General features: G+C 42.1%; 1 protein-coding gene across 1 annotated transcript; it reads right to left on the bottom strand.

Annotated features, from left to right (window-relative positions):
• Nucleotides 1–1,911: 1,911 nt before the first annotated feature.
• LGI2 (leucine rich repeat LGI family member 2) lies at nucleotides 1,912–24,461 on the bottom strand. Its single transcript, XM_024103530.3, has 8 exons — nucleotides 23,892–24,461; nucleotides 22,864–22,935; nucleotides 19,607–19,678; nucleotides 16,656–16,727; nucleotides 15,946–16,017; nucleotides 14,606–14,775; nucleotides 7,168–7,332; nucleotides 1,912–3,276 (listed from the first exon to the last, which is right to left on the bottom strand). Exons 1-8 carry the CDS (start codon nucleotides 24,086–24,088, stop codon nucleotides 2,459–2,461), a joined length of 1,638 nt encoding a protein of 545 aa, XP_023959298.1. The 5' UTR covers nucleotides 24,089–24,461; the 3' UTR covers nucleotides 1,912–2,458.
• Between the last annotated feature and the right edge of the window lie 28 nt (nucleotides 24,462–24,489).

Below are 24,489 nucleotides of genomic sequence, written 5' to 3'. Positions count from 1 at the left end.
AGCTATTAATACAACTACAAAAGATCTGCCTTTAGCAACAAAGGGCCCAATCATACCCTCAGCTCTGACTGAAATCAATGGGAATTGAGGACTATTAGCACCGTGCAGTCGGAGCACAGTACCTCAGAAGACAGGATCACTTAAAGCCTCTCCACATCTTTTATATTTAGATAAAATAAAACCTGGGATTATCAGCTAAGTGGAAAATATTCTTAAATGAAATTTACAAATGTCAATAATATGAACTATTTTTTTGGCAGGCCAGTAATGTTTTGATTTCATATGATCTAGAACATTTTCAATGAAAGCAATGGCGCTTCAAGTCATGGATGGATTATTATTTCAAGGAGAGGAGTTGTCACATCCTAATCCGCTCATGCGGTATTGCTTACATGCTGGGCATCTTTAAACCAGGAGTCAGCAAGAGACATTTACATTTGTAATAACTGGGCATGTTGCTACTTATCCAGGATGAGAAATGTTAGGCTCAGTCAAAGCAGTGAGGCTGTGATAACCTTGCCTGGGGAAGGATATTGACCTGTTTCATTTGTTCAGCTTACTTTACAAAGCCTTATAAATTGCATAGCGTGCAACAAAAAGTCTCATGATAAAGTAGAAAATTTAATATGTGAATCCAAGATGAAAATGTAAAGTGACATTTGTAGTGGTGAGTCAGAGAAGGACTCTGCTATAATATAACTGTCTCAAAAGCATGTAGAGAGACAACCCTCCATCATAAGGCTCTGTTCATGTGACTGAACACACAGTCCCTCTGTCATCTTGGAAGAGTAACTATTCATGGAACGACTGACCTATTTGTGATGATGAATAAGCATTATCGCCTGCATTCACCCAAAAATGAATTTAAAAGACTGCTAAATATGGTTTGGTTCTGTATCCAATAGAGCTCCCAGAGCCTTTTGTCAGTTGGATAGCGTGGGGTGATCTAAGTGAAAATTCTTAGCTAGCACTGTACTTTTATTGCTAACATTAGCACTAATCTGAGGCAGCTACAACTCCGTTGACTTCAGTGGACATGGTCATACCAGAGGAGACTATGGCTTTCACATGGTGGGAGAATCACCCAAAATACAGCTTGCAGTTTTCAGAAATCTAATTTAGGAGAACTTTATGGAATGAAATGCTCTCTTTATGTATGGAACAGCTCCAGCACAGGCAACACCAATACAGGCTTCCCTGCACTGATCCATAAGTATGTTCAATCTAGGTTAAGCAGGACCTCCTCTAATGGTATGTCTGCACTTACCAGGGGTCGATGCTGCGGCAATCAATCCACCAGGGGTTGATTTAATGGGTCTAGTGAAGACCCGCTAAATCAACTGCAGATCACTCTCCCGTCGACTCCAGTACTCCACCGGAACAAGAAGCATAAGATAAGTCGATGTGAGAGTTTCTCCCGTCGACCCAGCGTGGTGTAGACACAGCAATAAGTCGACCTAAGCTATGTTGACTCCAGCTACATTATTCACGTTGCTGGAGTTGTATAATTTAGGCCAACTTAACCTTGTAGTGTAAACCAGGCCTAAGGGTGAGAGAGTAGTTCAGTTTCCATACTCATTAAAATCCTTGGCACACTACTGAGACTGCCACTAGAGGTGTGAGTTAGTGCCAGTTAGAGCGTTTGTATTTGTGAAACAGATACTTATGAGCTACAAATTGAACTAAGACCAGCTGAGTTCAGATATGCCAGGAAACAACTATCAGCCACTTTCAGTCACTATTGACCTGAAGCTGTTGGGAACCCATTATCTAGAAGCGAAAGGCCCTTTATTTCATTGCCATCCAGTCACCCACAGTGATTTTTTTTTTAAATCCATGCTTTCTCTCTGAAATCAACAGGAAGATGTCAAAGAATTTTTAACTTTCCCTCTCATCTAGTATCAATATGAATTAAAACAATTACCTTTGTTTTATTATAAAGAACAAAGAGATGCTGCCCATCAATCACAAGGAACCAAGATGACCAAAAAATGTTTTTGAAGGTTGATGTCAATTTATACAATTCCTCAACAAATATGTGCAGTTGACTTTACTCTTAAGTATCATTACTGAAATGTTAGGTTTAGAGGAAAGAATAGTTTCCATGTTTGACATTGTTTTTTCTCCTCTCTTGTTTCTATGAGGTGTCCAATCTAATTCAATTTCTTAGGTAAAATTCACATAGCTGTTTTAGATATCAGAATTAATCCTAATCCATTGCACACTCCTCTGAATAATTAAAGGTTTAAAATGTCTTTAAAAATGGTAAAATGGACATGTCATGCAGTTAACCAAGTCATTGCAATCCCTGGTTAATATGCAAATTCTAAAAGTTCAGAAAACTTCTTACTAGTTCCACAAGTGCGCCCTATTTTTGGAGATGAATAATCTGTCTTTTTGTTGTTGTTTCTGATAAGTGAAAATGTCTCATTGTACATGAGATTCACTCCAACAGCCTTCATAAACTCAAGTCAACAATTATATGTTCAAATATCTGTGTGTTTCCTTTAAAACTGGAAGCAAAGAAAAAATCTCTTCGATCCGTTGACACAGCTGTGAAAGAGCGAGGTGCCTGCACATAGATTTCTTTAAATATTCTAAAGAGGTTCTTCTCGTTATCCCACTGGTATATCTGGGAGAAGGTGTAGTCACTTCCTAGAGCTAGGTAGTGATTATTCTTAAACGAGAAAGGCTGCAGTGTCATTGCCCCTCGAGACGGGAGAGCCTGTATCTCCACAAACTGCTTGCTATTCCACTTCATGACTCTGGAGTCACCAATAAACCTTGTGAGCGTAATGTAGAGGCTGTTTTGCATCCTGAAGCTCTTCACAGCCAAGACATCCTCCATGTTGGGGATTTCACTGTGTGGGACAAACTTTTTTGAATTTTTGTTCCACTGAAGTATAATGGGAACTTGTGAGCGGCTTGACAGGATTAAATGAGATTTTCCATCTATATCAACAAACTCAGCATCTGTGTCCCTGAACCACTCATGCAGGGACTGGTAAGAGTAGAATCCTTTGTTATTCCATTTATAAACGGTTGACAGACCAGCTTTAGAGCTATCTGCTATGACAAAAAACTTTTCGCTGTCTATCTGAAACAGCTCTATATCATTTGGCTTGGAAATGCGAGACACTTCTATGTCCTGGAATTTGACAAACTTTGTCCAGCTTTCATCATACTTGTAGATGTGTGAGCCACCGAAGAGCTGTGCCACCACCACAAAGACCTGGTCATCGATCAGGATTGCTTTGCATCCCACAATGGACTGACCTGTTGCTCAAACAAAAAGCAAAAAATACTAGTACAGTACAATTCAACCACTCAAACAAAGAGAGATTTACTAAGTTCCCTCTTTCTTTATCCCTCATTTTGTTGTCTTCACTGCTGCCAGTTTCTTTTCATATTCTACATGGCAGCATGACACAGTGCTTTCATTCATACTGCATGAGGCATATCACATTTTTTGATCCAAAAGTGAGGAAAGACCACTTCAGATGTTAAGGAACAGCAGGGTTTTCAAGCAGTGAAACCCTTGGCTTCAGGAGCTAAGATATTGGTTGCTGGCTATGTGTATTGGAGGGGGAAAGCTAGTAGAAGGAATTGTGACAGTGACCCTGAGAGGAAGCATAAAGGTAGTTTCTTGGGCACAGAATTCGCTGAAGTGGCAGACTTGGGGATTTCTGAGCAAGGAAACTGCCTGCTGTTGTTTGTTTCCTCTGTCTCCTCTGTGTACATTTTTTGTGAATAAACAAAAGTACACCAAGAACACACCTGACACATATCGCTGATTTTTCATCCAAATGGAATCACCCTGGCAAGGTCCTGAATTCTGACTAGCCGTTCAGGCCAAATGGGGCAACCCTAAATTCTTAAATCAGCTTTCCATTCTTCTTGGGTTACTATTCACCTGTAATGCGCCAAATCTGCATTCCTGAAACAGCGCTGTTGTTTCAGGCCTGTCAGTTCAGCACAATGAAGCCAGTTGGTCCAGTGACATGAAGTCTTTGAAATGTGCACATTTGGAGAAATTGAGGTAGGTAGGTAGGAACACTGCTTTGTGATAGGTTAACACATGCCCTTTGTACCTTGTCTTCTTATGCTGCTACTCCTAATCCATTTTTTTCTTGTGAAATCCCTTATTCCCCCAAAACTGTAAAGTCAGCAAAACATAATCACTTATATTCGACCTCAATATATTTCTGTACATATTGTATAAAGCTATAAGATAACTTTGAAGAGAATTCCCCCACATCCTCTCTAAAAGGAAATATTTTACTTCTGCAACAGCAACATATACTCCGGGGGGAATTCTGCACCAAAAATTTGAAAAAATTCTGTGCCAAAAAATTAAAAATTCTGTGCATAATATTTTAATATTCTGCAAAATTCTGCATATTTTATTTGTCAAAATAACACCATAGAATCATACCAATTTCAATTATTTTGGTAATTTATTTCAAATACCTGTCAGCAAGTATATTTGTAGCAATACAGAAAACAAAAAAGATTCAGGAAATGTTTTTTGACAAATAGATTCCTTACTGGGCATATTAATACAGAAATCTGAGTAATAATTCATTTAAACTACAATACAGAACCATATTTCCCGCACCCCTCAGAAGCAGTGCAGGGGGACTCAGGGGTAACAGAGGAGCTGAGGGAGAGGGAAGTAATTGCTTCCCTGGGAAGCACAAAAGGAGCCTGGGTGTGAACTTGGAGGGTTGTTGGGTTTGGGTGGGAAAAATATGGAACAGGTTTTGGGAGGTGGGGGCGTGGGTTGGGAGGGATTCTTAGTGAGCTTCCAGCATGCAGACCCTGGCTGACCCCTATCTCTCCCACTCAGTCAGGCACATCTGCCCCATCCTCATGTGTCTCTGTGCCCCCACTCAGGCACCTTGCTGTCCCTATGTGTCCCTGCACTCCCTTCCCCTGTCCCCTGCGCCTCCACTCCCATTCAGCCCCTGCCCCAGTCTGTCCTCCCCCACTAGCTCTAATGAGCCCCTGTCTGACCCCCCAGCAGCCCCATGCTGTCTGTCTCCCCACATCCCCTATCTCCTGACTTGGCACAACAGGTCCTGTGAAGGCGGCACTACAGCAGGGGTGAGCAAACTACGGCCCATGGGCCGTGTCCAGCCCATCAGACCTTTTAATCTAGCCCTCAGGGAGCAGAGTCGAGGGCTTGCCCTGCTCCAGCACTCCAGCTGGCTCCCAGAAGCAGCGGCATGTCCCCACTCCAGGTCCTACACATAGGGGCAGCCAGGGGGTTCCGCATGCTGCCCCTGCCCAAAGCTCCGGCTCTGCAGTTCCCATTGGCCAGGAACTGCAGCCAATGGGAGCTGCAGGTGCAGCACCTGTGGACGGGGCAGCGCACAGAGCCACCTGGTCAGTGCCACGCCTCTGCGTAGGAGCCAGAGGGGGGACATGCCACTGCTTCTAGGAGCTGCTTGAGGTTAAGTGCTGCCTGGAGCCTGCACCCCTGACCTCCTCCCGCACCTCAACCCCCTGCCCCAGCCCTGATCCCCCTCCCGCCATCCGAACCCCTCGGTCCCAGCCCAGAGCACCTGCCTGAAACCCAAACCCCTCATCCCCAACCCCACCCAGAGCCTGCACCCCCAGCCGGAGCCCTAACCCCACCACACACACTCCAGCCCCAGCCCAGAGCCCAACCTCTCAGCCCCAGCCCGGAGCCCCCTCCCACACTCTGAACCCCTCATTTCTGGCCCCACCCTGGAAACTGCACCCCCAGCCCAGAGCCTGTACCCCCTCCCACATCACAACCCCATGCCTCAGCCCGGAGCCCCCTCCCATACTCTGAACCCCTCTGCTCCACCCCCAGCCCACAGCCCCCTCCTGCACCCCAAACCCTTCATCCCTGGCCCCACCCCAGAGCTCGCACCTCCAGCCGGAGTCCACACCCCCTCCCGAATCCCAACCCCCAGCCCCAGCCCGGAGCTCCCCCCACCCGCACCCCGAACTCCTCGTTTCTGGCCTCACCCCAGAGCCCGCACCCCCAGCCGGAGCCCTCACCCCCACCCCCAATTTCATGAGCGTTCATGGTCCACCATACAATTTCCATAGCCAGATGTGGCCCTCAGGCCAAAAAAGTTTGCCCACCCCTGCACTATAGGCTCTCTCTCTTCCCTAGCTGGTCAAGAGTGGCTGCTCAGTTCTAGCGCCACAGCGCCCTCTGCAGCAACTTTCTGGCAGAAGCTATTTTCTGCAAAAAAAAATTTAATATGCACAGCCCTGAATTATGCACGCACACAGTGGCACAAAATTCCCCCAGGAGTAAACATAAAGAAAACTAATTCAAATTTGTCAAAATACTGCTCTTCCTTACACCTGTGCAGTCCCATTGATTTCAGTGGTGTTGCACTGCATTTATTTTGCCATGTAGTAGTTTGTACATTTGAAGGTCAGCATGAAGGCAAGATGAACTTTCTTGAGCACATGATGCCAACTGAACCCTAATGTTAATCTTCTAGATGAACTGTACTCGGAAAAGCCAGATAGTGCATCAAGAGATCAGTTTGGGATTTCACACTTTTTGGATAAAATTAATTCTATTAGACTGGATAGGTACTTCAAAAGTTATACTAATATTGTGCTTACTGCAGGGCCCTTATACCATCATCTGAAGCATTTAGTGCTGGCCACTGTCCGAGACAGGATACTAGACTAGATAGACCTCAGGTCTTTTTGAACATGGCAGTTGCAATGTTCCTGTACACAAGCTTGCAAGCTGTTCCACAAGGGCAACCCCTGTGTGGAGGCCCAGCTAACTTTAGAGGGGCTTGCGGGGATAGAAGGGCCCACTCATGAAGAACAATTTACAGGAGCAGAACCCACCCATGTCTATCCTGTGCTTTGCTGAAGGCTAAATATCACAGAGACAAATGCCAAGCTTGTGTACTCTGTTATGGTAAAAGCTGTATCCTACTAGAACGATATGGCTCTCTAAGCAATCTAGTCCACATTATGGCCTTGGTCTATTGACTTCAATGTGGGGGTTCAACAATGGTGGAATGATAAGAGGATATAGCATCAAGTGGCCACTCTATGATGTATCAGTGAATTCCATATTCCAACTCTTCCCTTCTCCCATTACACACTGATGATACCACCACTTCATGTCTAAATCCGATATATTCATATGTATACCTGTGATGTTGTCATAACTTCTGAAATTCATTTCAATGTGATCCCATTCCAGTACCATGCAGTTCTCCATGCTAGGCTGTGCAATGGCTACATACACATCGTTCTTAGAGTTGAATGTGTCCACTGAAACTGAGTGGTATGGCAAAATCTGATGAACAACAAAATCTAGAAAGAGACATTTAAAAAAATTACAATAAATCCCATGTTTTAAACACAAAATAGTTGACACATGGTTCCTGTTTTCTAATCAGTACTATTGGAAACTATTTTAGGAATAAGAACTCTGAATTTAGGATTAAGCTTGTAACAACCCTAACATTGGGAGTGTCACTGAGTGACAATTAGGCATGCAACAATAGGGAGAATAGTTTGCTGCTCTGTGCAGTTTAAATTTCCCTTCCAAAATTCAATTCACAAGAAGATCAAGACATGTCATTGGTGTTAGCTGCAAAATCTGCATTCGATCTTGCGTGATATCTGTGAAATCAGACCACTGACTTGCCTAGAAAGAAAGCTAGAAATTGTACTATATGTCTATGAGTAGAAGGTAAAGTGTGAAATCCCGGCACCACTGAAGTCACAGGAATTTTGCCATTTATTTCAACAGAGTCAGGATTTCAAAAACAAGACTCCAAGTTCAACAGTAACTTTTGGTCACTTATTGCTATGCACCGCATCTTAAAAAAATCTCGTTATTGCACATGTGTATCTGAAGTTGGAATTGAGCCCATAGTCTCCATTTGCAACCTGTTATTTATTCAACATAGACATTTCTGCACATTTCCAATTAAAGCAGACAAAGTGAATTCCTTGGGATAACCCCATCCCAGCTACCCCACACCTGCAATGACAGAAATGTATGGCAGGAAGGGGTCTCGAAAGGTCATCTAGTCCAGCCCCTTGTGCCGAGGCAGGACCAAGTATACCTAGGGGAACTTTTAATTAAAAAAAAACTGAATAAAAGTATCATTTAAAGGGACACTGTCAAGCATTTTAGGTTTAAAATTTGATCTACTTTAATGTTATAATCTAGTGGAAAACCTAGGGTGCAGCCGAGGCTGAGGCTTCCTAAGAGAGTGGAGAATCCAACTTCCACATGCTTCCCTAAGGGTACGTCTATACTTACCTCCGGGTCCGGCGGTAAGCAATCGATCTTCTGGGTTCGATTTATCGCGTCTTGTCTAGACGCGATAAATCGATCCCGGAAGTGCTCGCCGTCGACGCTGGTACTCCTGCTCCGCGAGAGGAGTACGCAGCATCGACGGGGGAGCCTGCCTGCTGCGTCTGGACCCGCGGTAAGTTCGAACTAAGGTACTTCGACTTCAGCTACGTTATTCATGTAGCTGAAGTTGCGTATCTTAGTTCGAAGTGGGGGGTTAGTGTGGACCAGGCCTAAGTCTCTGTTGAAAATCCCAGCCTGTGTGTCAATTTTATTGTAAAATTCACTTGAGCCTAGAGCTCATTTTATATGTTGCCCAGCAGCAGACTCAGGTCTGAATCTCACACTTGTTCTGTTGCAACAGTAACTTGGCAGGTCAGAGCAGGGGACTATTATGAGAGAAAGAGACTTAGGGTAACACCGGTTGGTCAATAAAGAGCAGCATGAACAGAGTTCAGGTCTAGTTTGGGTGACACAAACCCTGTCTACAAGGAGGGGAAAATATATTTGTGGGAGAAGTTGAGTCTTTCATTAAGATGAAAATTCATCTCAGACCCACAGACACCCTTGCAGAATAGGCTCCCTGGGCCATGCTGTGCATGCTAACTTTTCATATTCAGGAAGGGCCTGATGGCCCATGAATGTTAGCAACATTTTAGTCATGTCCTCACTCTGATCCTTTAAAAACTCTTGCCCAGTTCTGTGCACTTCAGTGGTGGTTAAAGGCATGTCCTTATTTCCCCTCCAAAGTAATTATTAATTGCTTCCAAAAGTTGGATTTTACATCTATGCATACTTGAAAGGCATACTTTGTGGAATCATGCTGCAGGAGGTAGGACTAGATAGCTACAATTAAACAAACAGAAAAGTTTTTGTGGCAAGTTCTCCTGCTTCACTGAAATAGAAGATCCTGTATCCAAAACCGGATGTATTTGTGCTGATAATATCAATGATGCTGGTGTGAAAGCAATTACATTTAGAAAGCAAGAGTGTTGTTATCGTCAATTCCTTTGGAAAAATTAAAGGACTGGAGAAAATTGGTAGGTAAAATATATGGAGAGTAAAAATAAATGAAAATATAAAGATGTAGTTAAGGATGGAACAGTGACTCTAGCTGTTACTGATAAACATACACCTCTACCTCGATATAATGCTGTCCTTGGGAGCCAAAAAATCTTACTGCGTTATAGATGAAACCCTGTGTTATATTGAACTTGCTTTGATCCACCAGAGTGCGCAGCCCCGCCCCCCCGGAGCACTGCTTTACCACGTTATATCCGAATTTGTGTTATATCGGGTCGCGTTATATCGAGGTAGCGGTGTATATTAAAAGTGGGTGTGTCACAGCATGGCGCTGGCCCTTTAAGAAGGAAGAGGCCAGTGTACCTGTATCTCATCAGCTGCTTCCCAACTGGGGTTAAGAGAAGGCACCTGGGCCATGTATATGGGAGAGACTGGCAGGTGAGAGTTGCCAAAGATCTGGAGACTGGAGGAGGTCTCTGAGAAAGCAGAAAACCACATAGGGCCTCCCTGGAAAGAGGGAGGAATTGCCAGGAAGCCAGTGCAGGGGCCAGAGAGCCATGGCCACTGAAGGTTGAATCTGAAGTTGGAATTGAGCCCGTAGTCTGCAACCTGTTATTTATTCAACTCAGGCAGGGAGATGCCTGGCTCTCTGAGCTGGAGAGCTGCAGCTGGAGGGCCAGGCAGGGCTGAAGGCTGCAATGAGGCGTAGTGAGAGATGCAGGCGCAACACTCAGGAGGTGAGCCCAGTGAGAGATGCTGAAGCTGCAAAGAGCCTGAGTGTGGCGATAGGCGCCGGGGCTGCATTTTGGAGGACTGCTGGGGACTTGATTTATTATGTTTTAGAAGAATGGGACATTATCTGTAGTAAATTAGCCTTGCAGGCACATTGGTCATGCTGTGGCATGAGGCTGGAGGGAGCTCCAAGTGAGGCCGCTTTATCACAATGTGATACAAAAAGAGGGGGGTATTAAAAACTAAATAAATCTGTCAGGACATCACAACAGTTTTGAAACAGTCTTAGGGCAAGTGTATGAAGTTTGTGAATTAAAACAAACCTGCCCATTGGCATCATATGGTCCACAGCTTGTTCGAAGTGATACTATATCAACAAAGCTATTTTGACTCCCACCTGACACTGGGTTTATTATATTACTGGATCAGTAACAATGGAAATATTACTGATCAAACTCACACTGAATCAACTGATAAATAGTTCACAGTAACTGGTGAAAGCAACTAAAAATGTGCACAATATGTTTACTACATATTTAAAAAATATATTGGTAAGGAGTTACGCAGTAAATAGATGCTGTCATCTGTTCTCAGACTTAGACTTTATGGGCCTGATTTGCATTTTCACTAAGGCCCCTTTATACCACTCTAGCAGTAGAGAGGCCATAAGTGGACATAAGGGCTTATCTAGATAGGGATACTCAGAGCTCATCTAGGGCAAAGTACATTTGAAGGGTGTGATTTGTAAAGCGCTCTAACCTTGCTCTCTAAAAGGTACATAAAGACGCTGCTGGCCTGCTCAAGAAAGACATATACATTAACGTGAACCAGGTACATTTTAAAGGGTGCCAGCAGAGTCTACATGGGGGAGTTAGAGTGCAATACAGTAGACTGCTTTATAGATCTCACCCCTCAGGAAAATTAATCCAAATGAACTAAAGATGTGAATTTAAAGTGGATTAGTTAAAACGACTTAAACCTCTGTGTGGACAACCTCATTCAGAATGAAAGAGACCATAATTTGGTTTCTTTTAAATTAATTACATTATGCTAAACTGAATAAAGTTTATTTCTGAATGAAAACGTCCACACAGGGGTTTAATATAGTTTAATTAATCCACTTTAATTTAGCACTTTTAGTTAATTTGGATTAGTTTTCCAGATTATCCCCATGTAAACAGGCCCACTTTAAGTTTTCTTTACGTTGCCAGATGTGTACCCACTTTAAGGCCCTACTGTGCTGCCAGAGCAATGTAAAAGGGCCTTAGAGTCAAAGAGGCCTTATAAAAATAAGGTTTAACAAAACCCAGAAAGAGTTTTTAAAAATAAACAAACATTGCTTTGCCGTGTTTGCAACCAAGCCCCTTTAGCCCTGTGCCATTGTAGGAGAACGTGAAAGTATAATGGACTAGAAACAAAAGTGAAATAGATTAATCTATGTTTATTGTCCAAACTGTGAGACATGCAAAAACTAAACAGTGATAAAATGGTTAAAAGTAACATGAGATTGTTAAAATTCTTTCAGTTTTAATAATCGAGTGTGTTAAAAAGTGTTTTTCAATTTTATAGCATCCTTTTGATTCGTTACTGTTCTTCAGTTCACCAGGTCTGGTATATCAATGGAGCCACTGAGATGTAAATCTTACTAAACAAATTCCTATTGAAATCAAAGGTATTTTGAAAATTACCCGTATTATCCATGTAATACTAGATGTGGAACACTGAAGAATATAACCCATTGCAAGGTCTGGTAAACCATGCATGACAAGGGAGGGAAAGATGATATTGAAGATTAATGTGAACAACTATGTGAAAGTGACTTATACTGAGGGATAGGAACAAAAAGCAGAATAACCATCTGTCCTTCAGTGAGTAGGAGAAGAATACATTTAGCACTTTACAGCTTCAAATCACTGAACTAATTAATTTGCGAGTTAATGTTAATCTTCACAGACCAAATAAGGGGAAATTGAACAGAAGAGCTAAGATTGAATAAGCTATTCTGCAACAGCTCCCTGTGTGGACACTCTTATTCGGGCAGACGAATGCCTTTTCCTGTTCTTGCGTAACACACTTTGGAAATGGATTAAGAAACTAGAAAAAGGCACCTTTATTCCAGAGAATAAGAGTGTCCATACAGGGAGCTATTCCATAACAGATGCTGTCTTTTTAAATTCCCACTCTGCCTTATTTTGGAATAAGTTTCCACTCTAGACAAGCCCCAATTCCCACTTTACAGCTAGGGAAAGTAAGAGCAGACAGGATGTGATTTGCCTGATGCCACCGACAGAGACAAGGGCAGAGTAGGGATTAGAGCTCAGAAGTGGGTAGTTTTTAATTCCACACTTGGGCACTATGCTACGTCAGCGATGGTGCACTCCCTGAAGCATTTTTTCTCTATTCCAGAAACTGTTTCTTCATAAAGACTACAAAGAGTCTGGTGGCACCTTAAAGACTAACAGATTTATTTGGACATAAGCTTTTGTGGGTAAAAAAAACCCCACTTATTCAAATACATGGAGTAAAAATTACAGATACAGACATAAATATATTGGCACATGAAGAGAAGGGAGTTAACTTACAAGTGGAGAACCAGTGTTGACAGGGCCAGTTCAGTCAGGGTGGATGTGCTGCACTTCCTTGAGCTGAGGAAGCGTTGTTCTAAGTCAGCCATAAAAATGTTGGCATACTGTGGGGCCATGCGGGTACCCATAACAGTGCTGCTGACTTGAAGCTATAAATTGTCCCCAAATCTGAAATGGTGGTGGGTGAGGACAAAGTCACAAAGCTCAGCCACCAGGTGTGCCGTGGCCTCATAAAGACTGTTCCCCTCCAAACATCTTTTAAGAAGGCCCTAAGTCACAGCTCCAACTTTTCTACAATTTGCTCTCATGCTGTTATTAAAAAAACTGGAAGGCGTGTTGCTAACTACGCCAGTGTTGGTGAGGTGACACACTCTTCTTTGTTCAGATCAGCTAGCAACTGACTGGCTGTGGGGTTTGAAAATATCCTATACTACGCTGCCTCAACGCTTCTCTGACTGCAGTTGCACAAGTATTCAAGCAGTCAGTCATTACACCACATAAAACCCTAGTTTCTTACATAATTTTTAGAGTATATGGGGTCAGATTTATCCCGAGTGTAACTTCATTTACATCAGGACAGTGAAGTAACCGCAGGATTGAATTTTGCCTATGACAACTGCACAGTTACACATATACTGTCATACATTTACAGAGAGAGTAGATCTAAATCAAATCCTTAGCTGCTGTAAATCAGGGCAGCTCTGAGAATCTGGCTGTCAAAGTTTACACAGCACTAAGCCAGTGCTTGTGCAACAGTAACCTTTTAATGAATGCAGATTGAGGTAAATTAAACTTTATGTTTTTGCATCATTGTGGATCAGCAGACACAGTAATGGAGATTTCTGGTACGGTTCCCAGCAATTTCTGTCTTCTGTTTTTGACATCAATTTGTCTACACAAAGAATGATCATCTTTCACCTCTGCTGCTTCTCCTGACATACATTGGGGCTTTAACTTAGAGTTTATTCTTTTTACTTTTTATATATGGTGCTTGAGTTATATTTCATACCTGGGCTTGGAAGTTTATCTTTACAATACTGGCAATCAACTTTTATGTTGTCTCTTACACAAGATTTTAAGAGCTCTATCTCATTCTTGACAGCTTGCTTTTGAAGAGATGAGAACTCAAATACCATTAATATGACTGCCATACCTTCAGGTGAGAGATATAAGGCAGGTAAGGTAATATCTTTTACTGGACCAACTTCTTTCAGGTACAATTTGCTCTCCTCATATACAAGAACAACTGAACATTAGTGGCTAATATTCTTAATATAGTACGATTGTATTCAAACACAGATAACGGATTGTTATGTTTCGTCTGTAATCATCTTCTGACGATCAGAACTTCATGCAAGTTTGTCTCCACATCCTAGAGAATGCTTTTTACTATCTGATATAAAACAAATACCAGATTCCTAAGCCATGCAGCACTAATATTATCCAATATTTCTCTCCATTATTATGGGTTTGCATAATTAATTGCTGGAAACACTGCTGCCACATACTTGTTACAGTGCTACTAAGTTGTGGCCTAGTGAACGAAGACAACAGATACAGTGGTATCATTTAGCATTCTGCGAAATGTAGATTGATTTCAGGAAGTTCTTCTGACATAGATATATGGCCTTATTTCAGACAACAGCAAAAGATCTGTGCCTGAAAGTTGAGTCACAGAGTCATGATGAAACATTATGGAATTTGAAAATCTTAGCTCTTGTCCCTTTTATTACTTAATCCAAATAAAATCTCATCTACTTCCTTTGACTTTTAAATGTCATCTTCTCAATAGTTAGGCTTGTTCTGTTATTCTGAAGTGCTGTATATAGAACCCTCTTCTCCCTTCCCCCAAATCATGCTGACATAGTAATATGGGGTTAATCTAAATTTCTAATCTTTAATAATTTGTAGTGTGCTTAGAAATATATATTCTGAATACCTGTAGTGGTGCATTCATAATCAAAACTTGTGACATCATTTAACTTCTTATCCTGGTATTCTGCTGGACCAATACACAGGACATCAGAAACAGTGGAATTTGTCATCTTTAACCACAAAAACAACCACTTGGCTTTGCAGTCACACTCAAATTTATTTCCCCTTAAATCTCTAAAAAAACACACAGAAATAAACATATTTGAAATGGTTGGTAGTGATATGAAAACTGCAGAATTGTTAGCACCTTGACATACTTAATTCAAAAATAGCTGAATTGTTTTAAATTGATTCTGACAGAAGATGGAAAATATTTTCCATCTATTAACCTAACTCTATTGTTCTTTGCACTTCACTGAAACATTGTTTATAACAAATACAGGCCCCAATCCTGGAAACACGCACATGTGTAATTTTATGCATGGAACAGATCTATTCAGGTGTTTCATGTTTATAAGCATTAGTAGGATTGGAACTATAATTCACTAAAAATCCTCACAAGAAGGCTCCCTCCCACTCCGCTGCTTTTCCATTGTCTCAGAGTTTCACTGAAATTCATAGATTCCTTTGCTTCACTATATCAGTCCAGTACACAGGCGGCTGACAGTAACAGCCTTATCAGTGACGTTTCTATGTTACATTGAAACAGAGCATACAGAGACTAATTTCACAAACATCTGAAATGTTCACAGTGTGTTTAAATTTTTAAAAGAGTCACCATCAATGTGAAGTTGAGTCAATTCCAAAAACTAAGGTATCTGTAGTTGCAGGTACAATTCCAGTCTCTGAGACTCTTGACAATGTTTGTGGCTTTACAATCATATTTTCCTACTTTAAAAAAATATTTTGCTCTCCCTTGCTGCTGTGTGACAAACACTGGCAAACAATAGGGGAAACTGACTAGCCACAGGAAAAATATTGACACAGCCTGAGCAAAGTGCTGTCAAATACAAAATGAAAAAATAGGGGGGGAAATATTTTTTTTAATCTAATCTCTTTCAGTAACAGTAATTTTAGGGGCTACTTGTAGCAACTGTAGATTAAAAAAAATGTTAACACAAACTGTGATTTTAAAGTTGATGGTGTCCCTTCAATTCAAGAATTTTCATGAAACATCAGAAAATAAGTAACAATGCTGGTCATGTGCACTATTGTGATAAACAACAAGTGAAGTCTAATTTAATCCTACTGAGCAAACAATATTAAAATGAGAATGCTAATACAACACAATAAGCATTTATTTTTAGCATGGATTTCAGCTACACCAAAAAAAAATGGAACTTAAAGCACAGATTAATAGAGTCACAATGACAGGAAACTAATAAAAAGATTTTCATTACTTACAATTCAATCAGAGAATCTAAATCACTGAAGATGTCCCTTGGCAGAGCTTTAATGTTGTTATTAGCCAAAGAACTAGAAAAGAAAGTTAGATCTTATTATCTTGACTCCTATCAAGTCTAACGTCACTTAAATAATGCTAATGATTTGAGGTTGTCTAAGTCCTAGTACTGACCATGACTAATGAGATCATGAATGAATTAAACAGTGCTTCCACCTTCCTTGTGAATCTTTGCTAATGTGTGAGAACAGAAAGTGAAGATGACTAGAAACAAAAGGGGAATTGGTCAATTGGTTTTTATTGCCCAAGAGGAATGAAATACACAAACAAGCAATAAAATGCTGAAAAGTAAATGGAATTTTAACTATAATTTAATATGCAGTATCTAAGATATTAGTAATAAGAACTGCTTGCACAAGTAAAGGTTGCATGTTCAGGTTGTGAGTGTATGTAACTCAGGTGAAAACCCTGGAGTATCGTCAGAACAGTGAATATTTTTAAACTTACTGGAAGCCACGTTGTAAAAGTCTGAATTAGCCAATGTGCAGAGATTAAGATGGAAATGTCCTAGGCAGCACAAAAACTAGTTTTCTTTAAAGGAGCAAGAGCCTCCACCATTAACAGTAAAAACAATTACAGAAGTGCTTGAGGCCTGAGTTTTGGAACATCTGGCAATGTATAAACAACTTCTAAAAAGTGTTAAAGGACTTACAGGTGAGTCAGATCGCGAAGGCCACGGAATGCATTTCTTGAAATGGTTTCTATTTTGTTTCCTTCAATAAATCTATACAGAAAAATAATAAATATATATTTTAAATACCTTAATTAACAATATTTGTATGTATGTTTTAACCTATCACCTCCTAACTTAGTAAGATCTACATAGGCTCATATATGATGCTGAAGAAGTATCAATAGAGCTACTTACATTTCCTTTTCCTTTCTCTTATGGCCAAAGCACAAGAGAAGACAAAGGTGACAGTCCAAACAAGAGAGAGAGAGAATGTAAGGGAAAGAGTTGAAAAGAGAAGAAAGAAAAGCATGGACAGTGTGCATAACCCTATTCCCCACTTTCCAACCAGTTAATCATCCCTCGAGGAGTTCTACTGACAGACCCGAGAGGGGGAATTGGCCTAGGTTCCACAGCACTTAGCAATGCCGTTTGATATGTGTGGTGGTGTGAAGGTAGACTGTAAGCTCCTTTGGACAAAGTAAGTTAAGAACAAAACAAAGAGAGCTGATAGCAGCAGAGAGACGCAATAGGAAAGTGGTGGGACAAAGGTGAGGACAATAAAATGAACCTACCCACATTTCAGCATCTGGACTGAAATCTTTATGGTCTCCTTGGGGGCTACACCTTGTGGGTTCACCACCAGGACTGGCCAAGGAAATTGCAGAATGACTCCCTACATTTTGAGTAACTAAGGTGTTGGAGAAATAATTTTGTTTGGGGGTTAGAGAGCAAAGTCAGCTGCTGTGAACAGTTACATTGTCTTTGGCTCTTCACTTTCTGTCTAGGTTCATATATTGGTGCCCAGCTCTGTAGTAACTGTTCATCTTCATGAAGTGACAGGGATCCCTCTTCACATCAAGAGCACAGATAAGGACATTAGAAAGGAGTCAGTCTACTCCTTCAGAAGGTTGCCTTTAGTCATGAATTCAATGTGCACTCCCAAAGGCCCCATTGTCCCCATACACCATATCCAAGGCAGCTGGAGCTATTTTCTCATCCTTTCAGGAGACAGAAGGTTTTTTCTGCCTTACCAAGATCTGTTGCCTCCTAAGTTGGTGTAAACAGCCATACCTCCATCAAACTCAATGTTTCAAGATGGGGAAGTCTGGACTGGGACTCAGTGACTGCATGGCCCAGTAAATATAGATTCCTGCATCGCTGAATCTTCTCCTGAAGGGACTCTTCAGTGAGAATGCACCTGTTAGTGTCACTCTCTAATGACTGACAGTATATTAGCCCAGTCGTTTTTCAGAGCTCCTAGGCTTATATATTCAGACACTATTAACATAACCCAGTAGTCTTGGCAGTATTTATATATATGTTGCTCTTAATAGTGTAGACAGGATGTAGTTATTTTTGGCAACATTACCTGTTGTGCATACTCCCTGGCCTGCCCTCCTCCTTGATCCCTTATTTTGTACACAAAGAAACTTTCTCATTTGTCAAAGGGGTTTCTTTATTCCCTATGCTGGGTCTGGTTACCGATGCCTGGGAGAAACTGAATACTGGAGTATTAATGCTGCTTAGCATTCATGTGGAGGAAATATCGCTGCTTAGGTTCAATTTACAAAAGGTGGAGGTGAGGTCTCTTGGTAGGAGGAAACATTTTGAAGAATTGGCAGAGATGTTGATCATAGCCTCAGCTGAGAGTATCTGTCTGGCATTGGTTAAAGCGGGTTGCAGTCTTGGGGACTTGTTAGATTTGTCTCTGTTTCTTGATAGAATGCTATATTTGATCAAATGACTAAGAGACTTTTCTTTCAAATGTGGGCCTGCCCACTGCATCCACAGGCTATTCTAACATGCTCTATCTTGGGCTCCTCGTGAGCACTACTTGGAAGCTGAAGCCAGCCCACAACAGACCCAGATTTGAAAGTTTGTTTGTTCGTTTTTTGCCTTCCACAAGCTTTTTACATTTTGATGCCTCCACCTGTAAAACTGATTACTGCTGTCACTTAAAAATCCAGGTGCTGTAGAATCATGGATTACAGCATATGCTGTTTGCCATATTCCACTATTTCCGGATCTGTTACTTCTATTGCTGGCTGCTCCTCCATACTATAATATTAGTTTTGAATGCAGCATGTTTAGCAGTAACTGCCTATAGACATATAAAGGCATTAGCAGAGCTTAGTGTTCATGACACTCCTCCAGGCAGCAATATAATGGTGAGAATCTATAAAAGGGGAAGTTTCTTTCAACACTGAAAAGTTATTGGAGGGACGTATCTTGTACCCAGAACGTGTTCAGACTCTGAAAACCTAACTCCTGATTTGAGATACGAAAGCAGGTGAGTCTTTGAAAACCCCTTTCAATGTGAATTGAGGATAACCAGATAATACAATTAGTATACTTAAAAAAAAAAGAGAAAGAAAGGGTGGTAAGAAAGAGGAAATGAAGCAGAATGAAGGGAAGGAGTAAACTGAGCTAAGAAGAAAGAGGATGAAGTATAAATGAAATACTGGGGTGGCAAAGATATTGCAGAGAGAGAGTGGAAGGGGAGAATGAAGAAGAAGGGGATCATGGCTACAAAAGAGAGTGACTCTGATACTCTGCACCTCACCTGCTAGGACTTGTCAGCAAGCCATTATCTACTGATTGACATTTCAAACTCCTCTATTACATGTAACAGATGGAATTGGCCTGCATATCTAGTACCAGTTCTAGATCACCAGCCCCATTTCAGTGAATTGTGTCTATACAGAGTCACCCCAGCATGTATGGCATATTTTAAAAATACTCTGCAACATCTAAAAAATAGTAGGCAGCTGTATGAGACATTTGAACAGAAAATGGAACATAAATCCCTCCATTTTCCTTGGCCCTGGTAATCACAGGGAAAACTGTTTCTCCAAAGCAGGAGTTTTGGCAACTCATCAAAACATCTTGGTTTACAAAAGACTGGCAAATACATAAAATATAGAACTTACAGGTACTCTAGGTGGAAGAGACCAGCAAAGGCATCATCTCGTATGATAGTAAATGAGTTAGAGTTCAGCAAGCTGAAAATGGAGAGCAGCCATTAGGAAAGCGGATGAAATCCTGACACAGAGGATTGTGCCAGTCACGTTTATTGACTATCATCAGCCTAATCTTACTGACTCAGGCCCACATTATCCCATCAATACAGCATGTGGAAAATATTGTGGAGTGCTGCTTTAAAAAAAAATCAATGGCATAATCTGACCCATAATTAATGTCTTCCATGCTTTAGAAAGTTTACTCCATGACATGTACCATCCACCTTGGTTGAAAGGCACAGAGGGCTAGATTTTCTGGTGCACTAAGGCCACCTTGTGCCACATCAGTGGTACAAAGTGGCCTTAAAGTGGCCGGAGATAGTCAGCAGAGAACTCCCCCTATATTCGCTGCTGGACAGGAGCAACTCTAACTTGTGCCATGGCTGTGAGGCTGGGGATCAGGGAACTACAGCCAGCCACAGCTCTGCTCAACGTGGGGTGGAGAATCTGCCCTGTAATGCTTGGATATGCAAGTATCTGATCAAAAATATGCTCTTTCTTCATCCTGTTAGTCTATGAAAAGGAAATCCCACTCAAGGGAAAGACTACTTCTAAAATCTCACGAGGGCTCCTGGAACTCCCAGCAGCTACTAGTGAACATGTCTGCATTTATCACTTCTTATAACCACTTAGTAATCCTCTTCTTGCATAGGTTTAGGCATTTTACTAAAATTAATTTGGAAAGCTAATGAATATGAAATGCAAACTTGCTCTGGGAGCCTAGGTCAGCATGCTAATTCTAGACAAATACTCTTTAAAATAACCCAAAGAAATCTGAGAAAGATTGAGATGGCAATTAAAATAAATCTCTATATTGCTATTTTACCAGGGTTACTGACACATAAGAACCAGTACCAAAGATTGCAAAGAGCAATGGTTATTTCAGTTCACACCTTAAGCTATTTCCTTCATATCTTGAATCATTCACATTCCTGTGTTTGAAAGGCAAAATTATAAAATACATTAGTCAGCAAAATTTGACTGGGGGGAGGGCAAGATAAGTGGTATGGGACTTAGACACCCCTCCCCAATTCTGATCTCCCCAATAACATGAACAAACTAACCATGCTGGGGCTCTTCCTCCTCCCCCACTGAACAATCTGATACCCCCACTTTGCAATATCCTCTGTTGGTAATCTCATCACTGTACCCCAACTTCTGAAAAAAATAAACAGGCAGCCCCTTCCACATTGTCCTCCCCTCAGAATACAGGCCTCTACCGGCCATCTCCTTCAAATCACTGGCAGGCCAGGTCTTCACTCCTTTTGCCTTGGCCTTCCCCTCTTTGGACTCCTCACATTGCTTCTGAAGGGTGGGAGATGGATCTCGGCACTGGGGCTGAGCTTGTGTAACAGCGACGGATCCCGGTTGTTGGCGGGCAGGATCAAACCTGGGCCCTCAATGGATGAGCCTCTACTGCATGAGCTAAAAGCCACATGGCCCTTAGCTAAGGCTGTAGAGCAGACTCATTAATCTCTCCCTAAGTGGTCTCAGTGCCACTAGATGGGATAGAACACCGCACCCAGGAGGTGTGTGGGTTATACTTGCACTCCAGCTCTCTTGGGCAAATCTTCTGTAGCCCCAAAGAGGCCCAAGAAAGTGCCCTGTGAATATGCTCTGATCTCAGCCCTGCTCTACACTTTCAATGAAGGGAAGAGCTCAGGTCTTAAGGGCTGGAGGCCTCCAGACTTTCCTTCCCCTGAGTGCACTCTATGGCCTTCTCTATAGTGAGAAAAAGCTTCGTATTAGCAAACACGTTAACTAGCACCATGTTAAACACGTTTTTTCCCTTACCACACACACAAGTGTTTTCAAATGTGGCAGCTGGTTAGTTAATACATTTTTCTAGCTTTTCCCACTAAACACAAAGGCCAGGGGGCTGCTGTATTGAAGGTGCTAGGCTCTGTCAGCCCCTCCCTTTCCTAGCTGCACTCCGTGGTGCTTCACAGTGTGGTGAAGGGGGATGAAGGCCTCTCCTTGTCCTGTCTTCCCTTCGCTCCCCAGTGTTCTCTCCATTGTGCTGCTGGAAAGAAGGGGGGAAATGAAGGCATTTGGCACAATTGTATTTGTTTGTTTTTGTTTATTCAAAGAAATAAAGGTGAAAGGATTGAACTGGTGGGGGTTAGCCTCATTTGCCCCTCCCACGAGATGCCACGGGGGGCTAGTCTATCTCAGCAGACCCCGGTTTTAAATGATCTGTCTATGGTACTTACATGGCCCCCATTTCTGTAGTGCCTCGCACTCTTTTAATGTGTTTATTCTCACAACACCCTCTAACACAGGGAAGTGCTATTATCCACATGTTTACTGATGTGGCACTAAAGCACTGACAAGGGGATTTAGGCTCCTAAGTGCCCAAATCCCTTTTGAAAATGAGATGTAGGCTCCTAAATCAGTTGGGCATTGCATCACTAAACACAGCAACACCCAAATACCTGGGCCAGGGAGACTAAGCAGCTTGTCCAAGGTCACCCAGGAAGTCTGCAGCAGAGCAGAGAATTGAACACAGGGCTCCCATGTCCCAACGTAAAACCCTAACCACTGCACTGTCCTTGCTACAGAATAGTCACCACTTCCTAGACCGGTTCGGTGGGATTGGAACCTGCGACCTCAAAGCCCAACACTTTCCATTAAGCCACATTCAACCCAACACAATTTGCTTAAGAGACTTTGAACTCTGATAGGTAGCACCAAATTCTCCTCTCAAATGTACATGAATGATCTGGACTCTGACAGTTCACTCTCCCTAGAAGAGCAAATCATCACTGATATCAATACCACCCTCACCCCGCCCCGCACGGTTAATGTCAGATTCATTAGCATAGAATGAACATGATGTTGGAGTTAGATCAATCATGTGACTCCAAGAGGAGAATTCTATCCTAAATTTGTTTAGTATGGGCCTTAAAAAGAACTTAGAACAGCAGAGAAACATATTGTCTTCGTTTAGTAAATTAGCAATAATTTTCTAAATGGTTTTATGCCATATTGTCAATGAAGCAAATTCATCCCTGGTGTATTGTTACACCACTGAAGTCAATGGAGTTACCCCAGTGATTAACTTATCCATTATCTTCTTTCTGACGATACCATGGTGCCTATATCTAGGGGGATATTGGCAAAAGTTTTAGTTAGAGCTGTGTTTTGTTGGGAAGTGCAGTACTTACAGCAGCTGCAGGCAGGGCAGATGGGCAAACATTCTGTCCTTGATTTCAGAAAAGGTTCCATTTACCAGGCTCCTGAGAGGAAAAGAAACAGGAAAATCCAACAACTAACTAAGGCTCATTATCATCACCTCCACTAGCAGCATCCCAATTTCCGCACCATTGGTTGGCCTGGCCCCTTTTTATAATATCGCAGCAAATGGGGTCAATATTCATGTTTAAAGGGTGTTTAATTCTGCTCCTGTCCCTGTTTCTCCCCACTAAGCTTAGAAAGTTCCCTTTTCACTGTATCCTCACATTAATCTTTAATACCATGTACTTTTAGCCTCTTGGCAACCTCTCTCCACAGGGTGGGAAGGATTGTTTTGTCCGCCCACTTGTATTTTTGGATTTTTATAGAGAAGAAAGAACAAAAGAGAGAGGGAGAAAGAAAAGAAAATTAGTATGTGTGTTAAACAGGATTAACAGTAAAAGCGCATGAGATTTAAAAGAGGTGCAAGTTAAAAACACCATCATTTCCAGTTCTACTCACATTAAAAATGCATCTAACTAACTCTCAAGTTCCTGAAGTCTGTGTAGTCTTTTCCCCAAGGTAATAATACCATATAAGATAATTACCACGGAGTAAATCTTTCTTTAAATCTACAGCACTTTAATATGGTCACTTGCCATCTCCTTAAGTCCGTAAGATTTACACATGGTAAGTACATATATACATACATGCATTTTCCTTACATATCTGCTGTAGAAATGGTGCAGTCAAGATTTCTTGTCTGAAAAGGTCTTTCAGATATAGAAATCCAACTCCTTTGCAGCTGCATGGCAGTGCAATATTTCAGCAGTGGAAAGCACAGACACACTAATAAAACTGCACATTACTGGGATCTTATCATCCGTCAAGAAGCCAGCATCCAGCAGGGACACTAAAACCCCAACTTAAAGAAAAGAATCCCAAACCACAAAGGAGGAATGGGGTGAGGGGCACCCGGTCGCTGCCCAGGAAAACTCTGGTGTAGGAAGGTTTAACTTACAAGGAGCTGATGTCGCTGGGGATGATTCGCGGCACACCAGGGGATCCCACACAAATGATGGATTCTTTGGTGCAGCTGCATGTGGCAGGGCATCGGACTGGCTTTTTCACCTGGGCACGCTGCAGTAGGCATGCCATCGCCAGAACCAAGAGACAGAGAGAACCGCCGCTGCAGCCGCTGCTTCGTAGGAGAGCCATGCCGTTCCCTCCTCCTCTTCCTCGTGGTCCCCTTTTGGCCCTGCACCCTTGGGCCGAACACTGCTGTTGCTGCTGCTGCTGCTACTGCACAGGAGGCTGGAACAGGAGTAGGAGCCAGGCAGCATGCTGCACCCTTATGCTCAGGCTGAGTGTCTCTCTGCAGCAGAAGCAGCAGTAGCAGTACCAGGGCTGCTGCACTAGACTCCTTCCTCCTGACATCAGCACTTCAGCTGCAGCCTTTTCTATCCAATGAATAATTTATCAAAGGCTCCATTGCGAGGGAGAGTTTAAAAATAATCCCCCAAATAGCCAGGGCTCAAAAGACTCTGTTTCACTTTCCCCTCCCCCTCCCCTTGGTTTCTCCTTGAACACTAGAGAGGAGAGGAGGCAGCTGGGTGACC

Source organism: Chrysemys picta, chromosome 5 (assembly GCF_011386835.1).
Source record: "Chrysemys picta bellii isolate R12L10 chromosome 5, ASM1138683v2, whole genome shotgun sequence".
NCBI lineage: Eukaryota > Metazoa > Chordata > Testudines > Emydidae > Chrysemys > Chrysemys picta.
This window is presented reverse-complemented; position numbering and strand designations above follow the sequence as displayed.

Bases quoted from the DNA above. Each gene is read 5' to 3' on its own strand.
- LGI2 (XM_024103530.3), bottom strand. From the start codon at position 24,088: ATGGCTCTCCTACGAAGCAGCGGCTGCAGCGGCGGTTCTCTCTGTCTC. The intron at 16,728-19,606 runs GTAAGTTCTATA...TTTTCTGTATAG, and splicing joins CTCTTCCACCTAGAGTACCT to ATTTATTGAAGGAAACAAAA. The intron at 14,776-15,945 runs GTAAGTAATGAA...GTGTTTTTTTAG, and splicing joins TTAGATTCTCTGATTGAATT to AGATTTAAGGGGAAATAAAT.